Below are 17,060 nucleotides of genomic sequence, written 5' to 3' on the forward strand. Positions count from 1 at the left end.
GTCAAAAAAAAAAACTAGTATAATTTTATTCCAATTACCTCCTTTTGGCACAAAGAGCTACAGTCACATTACTGTTCATATATTAGGACTTGCCGGAAAGAGAAAGCTCCAGATTCTAATAACTTTTGTATATCCTGCTAAACCCAGTAAAATATTCGTAACCGATGAATACAATCCAACCCTCTAGTGAACAGATGAACTGATAAGGCTTATCTTCATAAGCGATGAACACAGAGATTATAAGAAGCCAAAATAGAGAACCGAACAACCATAGGAATCAATAGAGGCACAGGTGTCACAAACTAGATTGGTATTCAATAACAGCCATGACAATACATGAAATAGGTTCCTGAAAACAGTAGTACTAATTAAGGCTTGAAGGACACTAGAACATAGTTTGGATCCAGCTTGGAACAAAAAACTCAACATTTCATCCACCAAGATAATCTAAGCAGCAACCTCCTTCTTGAGCTTGGCAAGCTCCTGCCTGATAGCACCACCTCTCTGTTCAAATGCAAAAGGCCAGTGTAAGCACGTGAAATGAACATTGGCACACACAAATTGACCATGTGCTAGTAAAATGCCTCACCTTGATCTTAGCCAACATGACCTTGAACCTGTCAAAGTCGTTCAGGGACGCTCTTCTCTTCTGGACAATAAGCTTCTTGCCCCACGAGCTGTTCTCCCACTTGGTCTTCACATCTGTGAAATGACAACATGAACTCAATTAAGCATCAACTGAACAAATACATTAGGGTTGCAGACATGGGTAGAACAAGATAGACCATTACCAGCTTCCTCCATTGCCTTGATCAAGGTTGCCTTCTTGGGGACACGCTTGATGTCAATCTTGATGTCAGTCAGAGAGAGACGCTTGAAGTTGATCTGGCACCTGACCATATCAGGAGCATCCACAAGCGCCTGTTTCAAAGAATGCACCAGAGCAATAAGAATTTCAATACTCAATGCAGCACAGGGTAACAAAGGAAAAATAGAAAATAGAATAGCACATAGATAGCTGGCAAACTCTGCTTGCAAGATCATATGAGCAATCATATGTAGTTTCTTCGTAAACACAAGTAAGTCGACTAGTCTTGACCACAACGCATTACATCATTAGGTACTGCTCCATACAGCAAGGTTATATCAAGAGCATTTGCAGAAAATAGTCAGAATCTCACCTGATCCCAAATTAACAGCACGACTTTGACAAGACCAACAACTTCTAGGATATGCCACTAGCAGAATTGAACTGCGTGTTTCATTAGTATCTAACTACCGTACAATAAACAAGATTCCTACATTTCCTTTACAGATCAACCCATACCACATGATTTCCTACAAGCAAACGTAACGCAGCTACATAACTCTAGATCCACACCACAACAGCGCGTAGAAATGCAACCAGCAGAAGTCGACACTCACCCGGTTCTGGTCGACGACATCGACGATGACCACGAGGCGGCCGTAGTCCTTGCCGTAGTTCACCAGGGCCACCCGCCCGATCTCGACGAACCTCTTGAACGGCTGCAAGCAAGGCAAACACCCTCAGCACAATCAAAACACGCGCCGGGCTGAAACCTACCGAGATCGCATCACAGAACGAAGCGAGCAATCGACGTACCATCTTCGCGGCCGTCGGAGAAAAACGCGGCGGCGGGGACGGGGGCGGCGGCGACGGCGAGGATGCGGGCTGGCGGAAAGGCAAGAGGAGCTAGGGTTCTGCGGGGGGAGCGGAATATAAAGGCAGCGTGCAAATCCTCGTAAGCCCGTGGATCTTGACGCGAGCTCTCCTGGCCGTCCGATGCAGGTCAGAGGGTTTGCAGGGGGTTCCCGGGCTTTTGGGCCTTCGCGAGTAGTCGTCCAAGTCACGCATGGGCCATGGATAGTCTGGCCTATCGAAGAATCGAATCTAGTCCCAGCCCATTAAGTGGCAGTTGCCTGAGTAGGAGCCACACGGTCAGGACAGACCGCAGTAAAAGGGCAGGCAGTGCGGGGCATCTTCTTCCTCCCCCGCATCGCACGTCCCTTGCTAGATTCCTATCTCGCCGAAGGTTGCGCAAGAGAGGGAGAGGAATATCGCCTTCTGCGAGATCGTGAAGCTGTAAGTCAACGTCTTTCTTGAGCCTCTGTTTAGCAGCTGCGCTGTGGGCTGCGGATCTAATACCGCAAGGTTAGATCAGCGATGTTTCTTTTTACGCATTTGTTTAGTTGGGACGCTAACCTATGCGGTTTGCGGATGTTCGATCTCATGATCTCATCCATGGTTGTAAAGATCGTTGGGATTTAGTTGGGACAGAAGCTAGCTGATTGCAGTACACAGCGTCAGGCTTGGACCGGTGGCTTTAAAGATCCTTGTTAGATCAATGGCTCTGACTTTGTTGTATTGATGCATTTGTTGATTCTTGCAGTTGGGGAGATGGCAGAGACAGTGTTCACTCCCTGTTTGGAAGGGATGAAGCATGTCAGGTCGGAGACCGGGGTCGTGCTCACCAAGCCCTTCCTCGATGTTTGCAAGCAGATCCTGCCTGTCTTGGGTACCTCCCTACATCCTTGTTTGCCGTGAATTCAGTTTGTCATGTGTTGGATAGTGAATTACCATGAGGTTTAGATCAGTAACCGGGTCTCTCTGCTGAATTTGTGATTACGTATCTTGTTTACTTCAGTTGTTAGGGTGCAGCGAATAACCTGAGTATTTTTTTTACCCGCAACTGATATTTTGTTCAAAGAAGCTATTCAGAAGGTTGAGTCTAGCAGACGGCAATTGTGTGTAACGCTATTCAAGATGTGCAGTTCTAAATAAGCAAACTGATAATCAATTTGAGGGGCTTTGTCATAGGCAGATGACTTTCTTCATTTAGGCTTTTGCGCTTATAGATTTCCCTCGGCATTTAGCATTGCTCAGAATTGTTAGTTGCTGCATACTGCATTTTCAAACTATATTGTCCACCTTTTGGTAAAGTGGTGATAGGTGAGTGCTGGGTTGCTCTATATTGTTTTGCTGTACATGTAGTCCTCCAAATACCTGAGGTGATACACCTGCCACTTGAGCAGAATTGATCTGTGACCTTCTGTGGGAAAACGCCGTTGGGTTTGTCGTGGTTCAGTAAATCCGTATTTCTTATTCTTGAAGTTCTTATTGCTCTGAATATGATGGTAATCTTCAAATTATTTGATACTGATCCTTGTGCTTTCTTAAGCCCAATCAAGTCCTAAATTAAACATTTGTGTTGCCTCAAACTGTACAGGATGATATCGCACATCTTCTAGTGTGGCAAACCTTTTATTTTCATTAAGTCTTGTTGGTGTTGCTTAAACATGAAATTCCTTCATGGTGTTGCTAATTTCCCTTTTGTTCTCTGCTTTTGAACATCAGATAAATTTGGAGCTGCTATGGTAATTGTGAAGAATGATATCGGTGGTAATATCACGGTAAGCATCCTACCTGCAAAAAACTACTATTATGAGTGGTTTACCTTTTTCATTCATCGATATGTATAGTATCATGTTTTTTTTTGTAATACATTATATCTACTTTAGATAGATTTACCTACTGGCTACTGCATAGTGTTAATATCTCATTTGGTGACCTCAGATTACAATTTTCTTTCCTGGCAACTGACCTGATTCTCTCCTATCAGAGGTTGGACAATAAGTATTCTTCTGACCCATCGAAATATGTGGACTTGTACACCATGGTCCAAGAAGAAGTTCAGAATAAAACTGCAAAAGGTTCATCGAGCTGCACAAATGGACTTCTATGGCTCACGAGGTGCTTCATTTTCTCCTGCATAATTTTTCACGTTCTTCCAGCTTAATCAGCACCCTGGGTACTGGAGTTGTAATTAATAATATTTTTTTATCTGTCAGGGCTATGGATTTCCTTGTTGAATTATTCCGTAATCTGCTTGACCATCCAGACTGGACTATGAGTCAAGCTTGTACTGATTCATACACAAAAACTCTGAAGAAATGGCATGGCTGGCTCGCCAGTTCTAGTTTTACGGTATAATATTTCACACGTTGACTCACATAATCAGCACATACACTTTTTCATCATGAAATGTACTTGAGCACTGTTGCTATCATGAAATGAGGACTTCAACATTTTTTAAGTGAGTCAAGTCTTAACTGCCTAAGACAGACTGCAATAGCCCTTGCGATCAGAGACAGATTATATAATTTTGCATCTACTGTCCCTATACATATTTTCATTAGCACAAATTATAGGGAGGACTAGCATCCAACTTAAGGCACCATAGGTGAATAAACATGGGGTACTCTTGTATAGTAACTTATGGACCATGTTTCAACTGAGGGCACCGTAGACGAATAAAATATGCTACTCTTTGCACATTAAGATACAGACCATGTTTCAACCTTTTTAATCGTCAAGCTATTATCCCAATTGTCCATCTAGCGAACAACTTTAGTCACTGCTGATTTATTTATCTTTGACTTTTTTTTATCTAATGTCTGTTGAAATGACAATGTTGCTATCCTGTTACTAGATTTCCTTGCTTTCTTTTCGCAAAAAAAAGGCTACCAGTTCTTTGTGTTTTTAGTTAGCTTTGCTGTTTTACTTGTTTGTTCATTTGGATGAGTTATTATGTTTCAGGTGGCTATGAAGCTTGCACCTAATAAAGATAAATTTATGGAAGTCATAAGTGGAACGGGTGACATCAAAGCTGACATTGAGAAATTTTGCACGACCTTTCATCCTTTTCTCAAGGAGAATCACGAGTTCTTGGTATGGCCCTTATTCTTCCGAAGACAGTACATATGGTCTGAGTTGTCTGCTTTTAATGATACCTTCTACTACTGTCTACTCTTCTTGCAGGCAAGTGTTGGACTTGATGATATGAAGGCTTCTTAACGCAATACACAGCAATAATTACCACAGAATAAATGTGTCTTGCTATTTTATAAACTTTCATCATCACAGAGGATACACTGTTATGTTATGCATACCGATCTTCAGAAAATTATAGACCGATACTATGTATGTCACAATGTTTGGGCTGTTGACCCATGGCTACTTGCACAATGTATTGAATGGAGTGTCACAACGAAATGGTTTCTTTGGAGCGATACCCTTGTCAGCCAAAATTATCTAACTTGAGCGTTTTGTGAATCTTTACTACCCTTTGGCGTGCCCGAGAACTGTCAGCCAAAATTATCTAACTCGGCGAGAAGGTTATAAATATGTGCCGCCGTTTAGAGTCGTTGCAGTTCAAGCTACGGGAAGAAGCAAATTAAAAATGTGTTGCTCTAAAACATGTGCTGATGTTACTTTTAAAACAGGCTGTGGATTGTTGGCTAGTATGAAAAATCTTATCTCGTTTGAGCAAATTTGACCAGTTCCATGCTTCTTTTTCTCTGATAATTAATCATTCCACTCACACATGGAATTTCTTTTGTTAACAAAATAACCGAAAATGAAGACGAGCCTGCCACAAATGCGCCAGGTTGAGTCTGTAAACAATACTCCTTTCGATCCTTTTTAATTGACTAAAATTTAGTATAAAATGTATTAAATTTAAGTTAATTAAAAGAGACCGAAAGGAGTATAATCCTCTAGCCTGCAGGTGTCTGCAGCAGCACAAGAAACCTCGCAGGGGCAAAACTAGACAATGTACGGAGTAGTAGACGCTGCCAATCTGTTCCTCAGCAGCAGATGGCTGTCCTTCCAGGAAGGAGAATTAGGGACATCCCCAAGACTCCAACATTCCAGGCTATCATCTTCACAGACGCTGCATAATGGCAAGCGGTACTTGCTGATCTAGGTATTTTCATACATATATGTGGCAGCAGGCCCTGCTCGCTACCTTCATGCTCCATCTGCCTAGTTTGGGTACCTCCAACTTGCTCCATGGATTGGTAAGGCAAACACCCAATTTAACTGTCAACATGTTTGGTTCATGGTTAACTTGGCCACAACTAACTTCTAGGCAAAATATAACTGTCAGAAAATTATGGAGAACAAAATGCACACTATTAGTGTGGCAAACAGAGCCCAGGACACATGGATCATGAGTAAGAAAGTAACATGTTGTGATAAGAAGGTGTGACAATAAGCGAAGCCCATGCTTAAGGTGTCTTTGGCAACCTTAAGCAGCAAACTGAGCATGCACAAATTCTTATGATATAATCCTTGGCAGCAGTCCCATTCAATAGCATTTTACGACTCAGTGAAACCAAAAGAGCACTTGATAATATTTTTACAAAGATGAAAATCATTCATCGACATCAGAGATCACCACGAGCACTTCATAATGTTCACAAACGGTGGTTGTCATTTGAATATTTACACCTACATTACAATCATGAACTGCACTAAGACTTTTTTTTTTTTGAAATGGGGGCAAAAGCTTTGCCCCATTCTATTAATTAAGAAGAAATGCCCAGTTACTGCACTAAGACTATGAAATACAAGGTATTGCATGCTTCATGGCCAGCATGACAACATTCTGGAGGACAAACTAGGATAATTATTTTCTTCACTTGTGTAGGACACTTCTTTTCTGAGCTTTGAGCTTCTTCTGTGGTCCAGCCTGCAGGCATTTCAGCGTGGATCACTTGACTGAGCACCCACATACATAAAAGGAGTAAAAATGTTGCCTCACTAAGATGTAATCATGAGAACTAACCTTTGGTTTCTGCAGAGCTTCATAATCTATTCTATTCTTCCACGTACTCTTCTGTAGTTTGATTGGTCGATTTCCAACATATTTACCTGCTTGATATCAGCTGTATAAGTTTGGTTGTGGTACACAGACTATTTCAAAAACAAGTGGAATTTTCGTGGCTGAGCAGCCTTACCGTTCATCTCTTTCAGCGCCGCAGAAAGGTCTGTTGAATTGGCAAAACTAGCAAAGCCATAGCCCTTAGTCTTACCAGTAGATTTATCTCGTATAACCTAATGCATCATGTGGTCATAATCAGCACAATCACTAGAGAGAGAACAAAAGCACTAAGAAGAAGTGGTAATACTTACCCTAGCCATGTTGAACGATGGATACTTTGAAAACGCCTTGGCAAGAACATCATCATTCACTTCATTACCAAGATTGCCACAAAACAAACGGAAGTCATCTGTCATGGGAGGGAAGTGACAATTGTAAATGTTAAGGTGCAACAATATATACCCAACGGAAAATATTCACTAGATTAGTAGTAAATATTATACATTTGGGTATTACATGTAGCTACAAATAAATGTCAAAACAATGTAGCATAATAAATGACACAGCATGCTGCCAAGTTGTTAATTATTATATCATCGGACCTCGACACAATGAATGTAAATCAGTGAAGCATCACTATTCCTAACTATTGAACTGAATATACTGAAGGGAGGCAGCAGCACAAGATGAGGCACCCGCACACCTAACACAGCAAAAGTTGTATATTTACAGAAAAACTATAGACAAATTCTGGACAATCTTCAGGAGCTAAGATGTACGAACTGATGTTTACAGTAACAGCAGTAATCTTTTTCTAGAGCCTTGTCTAATAAATGAAACGAGTAATCACATAAATCCTAGACCATGTTCGATAACAATGTATTGCAAGCTATTGGAACTTATTAGAATGATTTTTTTTTTATCTTGCTCAATACTAACCATGAATGAAGTGAGTTATCTACTTGATTGCATGCTATCTGAAAAAAAAATACACATAAATTCTGGATAATGTGGCAGAGCTCAGATATATATATCTTCCTTTACTCCCTCCATCCCATAATATAAGGCACACTTTTAATTGCATTCGTCTTGCAATTCTCTTTCACTTCACTTATATTTTGGGATGGAGGGAAGTGGCTAGATTAGCTTTACACAAGATTACAAATTGATGGGCACAGTAACAGCAAGGAAGCTGATCTCTTTTTTCCTGGCCTTCTGAATAATCAAATAAATTTGAAGTGGTTTTAGACTATGTGCACCAAAATAAAAATAAACACAGCAAGCTACACGCACACACGCATTCGCATCAAAATAGTACTCCAAATTCACATGATTGAAATGTGCAATTCACATGATTGATTCAGGCATTGGAGCACAAACAGCAATATTTGCAGAACAATTGATGTAAGCATAGAGAAAATTGCAAAATGTTTACTATATCATCAGCAAGCCCACCTAGATCCAGTGTGACAAGGATGAAATCTTTAACCTGTTGGGCTACACATCACATCCTCGTTCACCTTTAACAAAAAAAGAAAACATAACAGCTTATCTCAGAACAAAGAACAACACATAGAACATTAATCTTGCCTGTGTGAGACAGAAGGGGGTTTGGCCGTTTGTTGGCTTGATTGGTAAGATGAATAAGGTATTGCATTGCCATGTTTTGCATTCAGATAGTATATCCTATGCAAACTGAGCTTGGCTCTGGTGGTTAGGTTCCTTACGGTGGAACCAGCCTACCCAGGTTCTAGTCCTAGACTTGGCATGGGTGTTTGTATTTACCTGGATTAATTCCAGGATTTAATCGGCGCTATGCTTTCAGTGGTAGGTGACGTGCCCGTCAACAACGAGGCGCCAATGGTGATTTCGTCAACCTCAAGATATGCCGGCTCAGTCCCTCGGATGTGCTCATAGGGGTAGGCTGTGCGTGCGTTCATAGGGGTGATTGCTCGTGCATGTTTGTGAGCATCTGCGTTGTACTGTGTTCTCAAAAAAGATAGTATATCCTATAAGTACACATAATAGGATTGAGAACTTACTTTCAGGCCATTCAGCTAATGTTGGATCCTCCCAACATTGCCCAGCTGCCTTCCGGGGTACTGCCTTTTTCTTTGCTTCAACTTTCTTGTCTTTGTCATTACCCGCAATAGCAGCCTTTACAGTAGATAGAGCTTCAGGGGTGATTATCTGCGAGTCTTTCTGGAAGAGTTGTTGTGCCTGCGTTGCGACATCATGATAGACTACGGATTACTTACTGACAGTTGAACAACATAATCACTAGCCTAGGCCACACAATTCTGAGGAACAAGCCTCTAGTGATTAGTGAACGACTGTAACTGCATCAAACTCGCCTTATATGAGCGAAGGAACACAGTGCAACATGAATTTGCTTCTAATTGAGCATTTGCAATTCCGGTAGGTGTCGCTAGGAGATATAGCCTATCCTGCGATTCTCTGGTCAGGTTCAGTTCACCCAATGTGCAACAGTGCTCGGTAGAAAGGCAGGTCTATACTTGTATAGTCAGTAATGTCAGGCCGATGACAGAATAGCAAACTTAGTTTTCCCATAGCGTGGCCATTACTCATCGGATGATTTTACCATATGCAACTGAACTCTAATCAAACATGAAGGTTAAGTGGAGTATTTTATTTCCCGAAGTTAGCCCCTAATTAGCCTCTAATTTAGCCGCTAAAATCACTGTTTTCTGAATTTCTCTTCTCTTGTAGTACTTTTTATTTCATGTTTTTTGAATTTCGATTTGGTCTGATTCAATAAACTTGTGAGTTGAATAGTTGAATATTTGTTTGCGCTGAACAGTTGAATGAGTTGTAGCTCGAATCATGTTTGAGTCATAGTTTTCCTCTTTTTCAGGCAAGATATAATTGAATTTTCCTATTTGTTTTTTGAAAAAAGGATAAATGGATTAGCCCGCTATAGCCTTTCATAGGTTCTGAAAATTTCGCGGCTAAACGAAATAGACCGCTATTTTAAACTACTACTAGATTCAATCATACTTGTATAATCAGTGATGCATGTGAGGGCGATGACAGTATATTAAACGGAGCTTTCTCGGGGCGAGGGCATTACTCATCGGATTACCTTTTACCATATATGCAAGTGAACTCTAATCAAACAGGAGGAGACGGTTACGAAGAGAAGGATAGTAGTGTAGCTTTGGGGTGCGTTTCGGAACACACAGGACAAACCCAAGCCTCAAAAACTGCAGGGCGTCTAGATCCTATATATCCCATAACTAAATGATCTATCGCCTTTAATTACCTCAAAAAAAGAAATTAGGCGAAGGGGCGGTTATTACCTGCTGGATTTGGGGCACGGGGTAGACGGCGTTGTAAAGCGGCGCCGGCGCGGGGGTCGCCGTCGAGTACTGCGCGGCCTGTAGGTGGAAAGGGACGGGGAAGTAGGACGTGGCCGCCGCCGCCGCACCGGTAGCAGGGTAAGTGAGGTGAGCGGAGGCGGGCGAGATGGACTGAGTGGACATCGGTCGGGAGTCGGGACTGGGGCGGAGAGGCCGCCGGAAACGGGAAGGGCGGATCAAGGCGGGAGGCGAGGAGACACTTGTGGCTGTGCGCAGTTGCGGCTGGTTTGGAACGGGAATCTCGCTGCACTATGGAGCCGAGGAGGAAGTAGCGTGCCGGGGGAAGATTGGGAAGGCTCCGGAAGCGTCCAGTCCAGGAGCTACGCTGCGTTTTTGCTGGGCCTGGGCCGGAGAAAAACATGATCCGGAGAAGGGCAGAAAAGCGTCGGGCCTCGCACGTCCGGCGGTGCGCATGCGCTGGGCCTGTCGCCACCGCCGCTCACGTCTCCGGCAGACAGGATCGACGTCGAGGGAGCTAGGCGCCAATCACGCGATACGGAAGAAAAATGGTCCGTCACACGTGCCGGTGCTTGCTGGCGGCCCCTCGCCGGCCGGAGGAGGCAGAGGCAGCCACGCAGCCATGCCCGTACGAGGCGCCGGAGCCCACGTGGGGCCTCGGGAAATGATCCGGCGTCGGGTGGCCTGCGCCGACAACGGAGAGGACCGCGCGCGTCCCCCACCGGCGTCTCTGTAGCCTCGTGCCCTGCGGGCTGCGGCTGCGATGTGTGTGACCCGTCACCCGTGGGTCAGACACGCACGCAGTCATACGCGTCCCCAGTACGTGAGCGAGCTTGCTGGCGAGAGGAGATCGAGGCCAGAACCCAGAAGACAGCGTCCGTCCGCCGGCCATCTCCACCGGACCGACTTATGCCCTTAAACTTTTGGGGAACGGCGGACAAAAAATGGAGAAAAACGCGTTTACGCGCGTCCCTTAAAGCTAAATAGCGTCTTATTTTATATCCGACGTCCCCGGTAGAGACTCTACGTCCAGAGGTCTAGAGTCTCTACTAGAGACGTCGGACATAAAAACAGCGTCGGTACGCATGCATGCAGCCCTCACTCCCCACATGTCATTCTTTTTTCCCACACTTTCTCTCACATAATTTTCCCACATGAGATGGTCCCCTCTATTAAAATGCATGCATCTAGACGTTGTTTGAGGGACGCGGCTGGGAAGGGTCTATTTTTTAAACAGATTTTTAGTCTCTTTTTGTCCGGCGCGATCCCAAACGTGCCCCAAATCATTTCTGCCGGACGTTTTTTGAGGGACGCGACTGGAGATGCTCTTAGATCGGCTCGTGGACAGAATGAGTCTCGCGGTCCGGCTGGACTTATCAATACGCATTGGCGCGATCCATTTGGTACACTGGCTAGTTGGTTCGCGTATAGGAGATAAACTAGTAAAATTGTCCGTGCGTTGCTACATGTTGATTTGTGCTCATGTTCTCATTGCTCCTTTAAAATGATAGTACATCAGAAGGTTCTACCTCTTGTTAGTGTGACCTTTGTGTTGATGGCATCGAGAAGTTTGTCCATCTCGACGTCGAATAGGAGCACTTGCACCTTAGACTTTTACAAAGTGGGACGCTTCATCTAAGAAGTTTGTGTTGATGGCATCGAGAAGTTTGTCCATCTAACCATGTATCGAGTTTTCCTTTTGTGTTGATCTTTCTGTGGCTCTTGATTTGAGAAAGTGCTTATGATCCCTTCTCTGAAAAATCAGTGATGTAACCGCATTGTTGCCTCATTGCGGCGAACTGTTCCTAAGGAAAGTCCCACCATAATCGTGAGGGTCACCGCATTGTTGCCTGATGGCGGTGAACTCTTTCACCATTTTCCCTTCTCTAAAAAATAAGTGATGTGACGTGCTTGATTTTTTACCTACCATGTTTAGCTGGGTTAATTTTCCACCAATTTTTTAGTATTCTCACTACACTGCTCTTCCTTTACTTTTTTCTTCAAACCAAATAACTTTAAATTAGGGAGTTATATTTTCCATATGCTCATCTTCCATATTTTTTCTTAAAAAATCAAACAAAAATTCACGTGTACATCTTAATGTGCTACGTGCACACAAAGTATTTCCATTAAAAAAACAAATTATCCACATGGCTGTGTAAAAAAACAAAATTACTAAAAATAAATCTTTTTGTGAGATATGTTTTTTTTTCATCGACTAGGAAAAATATCGATTTTCACGAAACTGTACGAACATACGTAGATTATCGAGATGTACATCCAATTTTTTTGTTGAATTCTTTTAACAATTAAAAATATGTTTTTTGGACGAAGGACTCATGTGCACGGAGGAATCAAATTGAGTTTCAGTTAAATTTGACTTTACAAAATTTTGGTCACTTATTTTAAATTGGAGAAGATATTAACAAAATTAAAAGCAGAACATGACGGTTAGTTGTGAACAAATAAAAATCACATGAGATAAAAATAAGTGGACACGGTGGAGTATCGTGCCTACTCTCTAGATCTCAACTCCCAAATCGTTAGGCTCAGGAAGAAAAGGGCTTATACCTTTCCTCGCTAATGAAAAGAAAATGATGTTGTTCTAGCTCCCATGCTCATGACGACGCAAATAGCTAGCATGCAACACTTCTCTTAAGCAGCAGTAGACAACTTATCAACTCAAATCACATGGGCTGAGCGGGACCCACAACTTATCCACATCAGCATAGGACACCTCCGAGCGCGGGACCTACCTCTTGTCCACCTCACCGCGGGACCCACAACTTATCCACCTTAATGCATGGGACCCACAGCTCTTAGCTGGTACAAAACAGAGCAGCCTCGCCCCCGCGCCGGAGCAATCCCCGATTGTTGCATCCTCCTCTTCATCCTCTCTTCCCCCCTTCTTCTTCTCCGACGATGCGCGCGCATCAACGCCGAAAGACGATGTCGAGCTCCTCTTTCGCCTCCCAGCTCAAATGGCCACGCTACGGTCCATTGTCGTTGGGCAGCTGCCCTGATTGCCCATGGACGACGCCCCTCAAGAGGCTGGTCACCACGAGTAACAAGAATGGCAACGCCGGGCGTGAGTATGTCAAATGCGAGAGCAAAGCAGAGCCAGGGAAGGTGAGATCTGAGTTTCCCCTCTGCCAATTTCGTTTGATTTTCCTCAATTTTACGTTTTCATCCGATTTGGAAATTAAGGTTAATTTTTTTCTTTTTTCAGGATCTGGTGAAATGCACGCATTTTGAGTGGATTGATGAGTACAACAGCAGGATTAAGATGGAGGGCGCAACCCTGGAGTTCAATTTGCCGTCAGCGGTGGAGCCATTGGGATCTGCTGCTACAATAGGGAAATAGGAAGGGGTTGAGGAAGAGATGGCGGTGAAGGAGTTAAAGAAGATCAACAAGCAGCTAGTGAAACTTGTCAATTTGAAAAAGCAGGATAATTTGATAGCCCGGGCTATTTTATTTTTGTGTAATTTCTCTCAGCTTTGTTTATCTCTTGATCATTAACTGTTAGACATGCTTTGTAATCTGTAATGAGATTGATCTTATGCTTTGTAATCAGTGTTCAGTCAAATGTAACAACAGTTTGGTAAAACTACCATGTTGTTAGGTCGCTCGTGCAGAGTTTGCAAAGTTCAGTTAAATGAAAAAAAAATCGACGAAGGTTCTAGGAAAGGCCAGACCCAATAGTGCGTTTTCAGGCCCAATACGGTCGCTTCTTATAAGTGTTTGTAATAGTGGTTCAAATTTTAATTTGAATATTAATTTGTAATATTATTGAGCATTTTTATAAGTGTTTTTAGTGGAAGGTAGTACTCCATCCGTTCCTTGATGTATAGTTTTTCCGAAAAAAGGTCCAAAATATAAGGTGTACTGCGTAGAACCACTCAGTTGGACTTAGCTCATGCAAACTCCTCTATTTAGGGGTAATCTTGCCCACAACTCGTGCCCTCAGTGTGCGTTTCTTAATTTCCGTACCAAGAACTATACACCCTATATATATTTAGGAACGGAGAGAGTAGTACTACGCATTTGAATTTGTCATAAAACAAGGAAACAGATAAAATACATTAAAATAGATAAAAACATTAAAAAAACTAATAATAGTTGCATTACGATATATAGTGTCGTGTCACGACACGAACACGTACATAGTAGGCTTGTTACACATGGATAAAACACATAAAAATATAAAAATAGTACGGGGCTGGCCCCACCCCAAACCCTAGCTAGCCATGGCGTCGATCTGGCGGCCATCCTCGCCGTCGGGAGGCTGGCCTACTGCCCGCCCGCCTTTGGCCGCCACCCCGCTGCGATCCAGTCCTCCCTCCTCACCGCTATCTCGGCGTTGCTGATCGCGATATAACACTCCCGGCGAGCCTCCCTTTCCCGACGAGCCTCCCTTTCCACCGGCGAGCCTCCGCCTCGGCGCGCCTCTTCTTCGCCGCGTCCCGCCGCTCCTCACGAGCTTCTTCGCGAGCCTCCCGACGTTCCTGCTCCTCCCAGAACTTGTCGGTGGGGGGATGAAGACGCCGTTCGGCTCGGGGTTGTGGACGAAGACATCGGCTGACTCCTCCTTGGGGGAGTCGGAGTCGGAGCGGTTGGTTGTGCGTCGCCCGCCTCCACCCCACCCGCCTCGCCCGTGTCAGGCTTGCTTCTTCGGCGGCGACATCTCATACCAATGCTTCTTTTCAGGGTGGTTGTCCTCGTCGCTCACCTCGTTGGAGGAGCTGCTGAAGGGGGGTGGTACGACATGGTGGCTAGGCTTGGCTTTTGGAAGATGAAGAAGAAGGGGAAGTTGAGGCGCGCTATTTATTTACCCGGGGCGAGGAAGTTGAGGCGTAGTGATTTAATGGGGTGAGATGAAGCCGGTTGATGAAGCTACGTGGGAAAGCGTACGTTGGAGGTAAATGGTAACGTGTGCTAGGCGATGGCAGCCACGTGCTCTGCGCAGCGCTACGCGCGATCAGGGCGGTCAATGCTTTGACTAAAAATAGCTTCGATGCGACGTCCCCTACATGCATGCATTGCACGGCTGGCCTACCCTCCTCTGTGTCGACACGATGCGCTCCTCTGCGTCGATACGGCGGACCGACGAGTGTTTCCTTTCCATGGTATTAATTGGACGTGCATCTTCCCTCTTAACTTGACGCCACATCAGTCCGTAGTTTTAGAATTAGTCGCTAGTCCGCTCCTAAGTGAAGGGAAAAACGAAATAAAAGGGGAGAAAATTACGGTGCAATTAAGTGCATGAAAAATGGTTGATAAGATATCACCATTATACGTGGGTTTAGGGTTTAGGTTTAGGGTTTAGGTTTAGGGTTTAGGCTTAGGGTTTAGGCTTAGGGTTTAGGTTTTGGGTTTACGTTTTGGGTTTAGGTTTAGGGTTTAGGCTTAGGGTTTATCCTACGTGGCAGTGCTAAGATATCACCATTGTATGTGCCCTAAGTTGGTTTATGGCTTAGGGTTTAGGGTTTGGGTTTAGGGCTTAGGGTTTAGGGTTTAGGGTTTGGGTTTAGGCTTAGGGCTTAGGGTTTAGGGTTTGGGTTTGGGTTTAGGCTTAGGGTTTAGGCTTAGGGTTTATCCTACGTGGCAGTGCTAAGATATCACCATTGTACATGCCCTAAGTGACATCGCCAAAATATAACCATTGTTGCTAACACTAGTAACATATGGGTCTTCTATAATGATTTTAGTTCGTCAGCGAAAGGGCAAAATCCGTCATGGAGTCCTCATACTGACGGTTTGCAGGACCGTGGTGGACCTCGCATCACAAATGGCCCGGATAACGGTTAGGGAGGCGCGTCACAGATCCATGATGGCAGTGCCCAAGCCCGAAGCCCACCCGGCCCAGCCCGTCATGATGGACATATCCGTCATAGCACTGGTCCCCTCTGCCAGCGACCGTTGTGTCAGGTTGTCATGTCAATGATTAACATGTCAGTCCGGTCGGGTGACTGTCGTTTTTGTTGTCTCGCGAGGAGACCATCACCCAGCTTCCTGCGTGTGGACTAATAAAATGCAGACACGTGGCCCATTGAAAGAGCAGCCACGTGGACCAATAAAACATTTCATAGCTGCAACCTGCACTGGACGAGATGTCCATCCGGCTTTTGATACGTGCACGTACGTGGACGTATCGCAATGCGACACGTGTCGCATGGTCAGGTGCCACGTGGCACACCACAAATGGGCCATCTACGGCCCATCGATCCAACTTGGATATGATTTCCAAGGCCCATGTTACGACCTTAACTGCTACAGGTTAAGCCAGCCCATAAAAGGCGGCCCATGATGTTGTCGGTTCGTTGGGCCGTCTACAGGCCGCCAAGGAAGGCCTATCGTTATTCTTGGCTATGATTTCCAAGGCCCATGTGACGGCCTTACTGCCACAGGTTACGCCAGCCCATAACGGCCAGCCCATGATGTTGTCGGTCGTTATTGGGCTGTCTACAGGCCGCCAAGAATAGCCTATCTTTATTCTTCTTGTTGGGCCCACTGTAACATCATGCGTCCACTTACAATTTGGCCCAATCAAGGATTCGATGGTTTACGGGCCCAATTTTGGGCTTGTACAGGCTAGACATATAGCGCCTGTTAAGGCCCAGATAAAAAGTATTGGGATAAATTTGTTTCAATGCATCCGACAACGGCCCAGTGGGCTTTACTTCACACCACTACGGCTATTCGTCAAAACAAAAATTACAAACGACATAATACATGACATAATTATAGGTATAATTACGGGCAAATACTTTAATCATAAAGCACCATTGGCTCTGTCTAAAACTACCTATTGTGGTGGACCATGGCAGTGCCAGTCCGCAAATAGAAATAAGAGTTATCTGGCACCAGCGAAATTATAACAGTTCAATTCATGACCATGGCACCACCAGATCAACACGTTTCTGAGTTCGAATCTCTAGCTTTGCTGCTGTATAATTTTATTCAACATATCAACTGTTCCTTCCATGTGTGCCCGCTTTTTTTCTGCTTCTTGTACCTGGCTGGTCAACTCAACCA

General features: G+C 44.2%; 3 protein-coding genes across 5 annotated transcripts; 1 reads left to right on the plus strand and 2 right to left on the minus strand.

Annotated features, from left to right (window-relative positions):
• Positions 1-253: 253 nt before the first annotated feature.
• LOC124687677 (60S ribosomal protein L14-1-like) lies at positions 254-1,668 on the minus strand. The gene is made up of 5 exons (XM_047221437.1): positions 1,625-1,668; positions 1,426-1,527; positions 792-921; positions 590-702; positions 254-504 (listed from the first exon to the last, which is right to left on the minus strand). Exons 1-5 carry the CDS (start codon positions 1,625-1,627, stop codon positions 448-450), a joined length of 405 nt encoding a protein of 134 aa, XP_047077393.1. The 5' UTR covers positions 1,628-1,668; the 3' UTR covers positions 254-447.
• Positions 1,669-2,080: 412 nt separating this feature from the next.
• On the plus strand, positions 2,081-5,074 carry LOC124687678 (glycolipid transfer protein 1-like). Of its 2 annotated transcripts, none has more exons than XM_047221439.1 (7): positions 2,081-2,173; positions 2,412-2,537; positions 3,377-3,432; positions 3,642-3,772; positions 3,871-4,006; positions 4,619-4,750; positions 4,841-5,074. In XM_047221439.1, the coding sequence occupies exons 2-7, from the start codon at positions 2,420-2,422 to the stop codon at positions 4,874-4,876; spliced, it is 609 nt and encodes a 202-aa protein (XP_047077395.1). In that variant the 5' UTR covers positions 2,081-2,173; positions 2,412-2,419; the 3' UTR covers positions 4,877-5,074. The 2 variants fall into 2 exon arrangements, with proteins under 2 accessions (XP_047077395.1, XP_047077394.1); XM_047221438.1 differs by having other exon boundaries at positions 2,081-2,104.
• A 1,112-nt stretch (positions 5,075-6,186) lies between these two features.
• On the minus strand, positions 6,187-10,312 carry LOC124687679 (RNA-binding protein 42-like). Of its 2 annotated transcripts, XR_006998276.1 has the most exons (7): positions 10,007-10,312; positions 8,729-8,906; positions 6,998-7,095; positions 6,823-6,919; positions 6,651-6,736; positions 6,449-6,554; positions 6,187-6,333 (listed from the first exon to the last, which is right to left on the minus strand). XR_006998276.1 is itself a non-coding variant. In XM_047221440.1 (6 exons), exons 1-6 carry the CDS (start codon positions 10,187-10,189, stop codon positions 6,501-6,503), a joined length of 696 nt encoding a protein of 231 aa, XP_047077396.1. In that variant the 5' UTR covers positions 10,190-10,312; the 3' UTR covers positions 6,423-6,500. The 2 variants fall into 2 exon arrangements, 1 of the variants encoding a protein (XP_047077396.1); XM_047221440.1 differs by lacking the exon at positions 6,187-6,333 and having other exon boundaries at positions 6,423-6,554.
• Positions 10,313-17,060: the final 6,748 nt, after the last annotated feature.

The sequence above is a fragment of the Lolium rigidum genome, chromosome 2 (genome assembly GCF_022539505.1).
Source record: "Lolium rigidum isolate FL_2022 chromosome 2, APGP_CSIRO_Lrig_0.1, whole genome shotgun sequence".
Lineage (NCBI taxonomy): Eukaryota > Viridiplantae > Streptophyta > Magnoliopsida > Poales > Poaceae > Lolium > Lolium rigidum.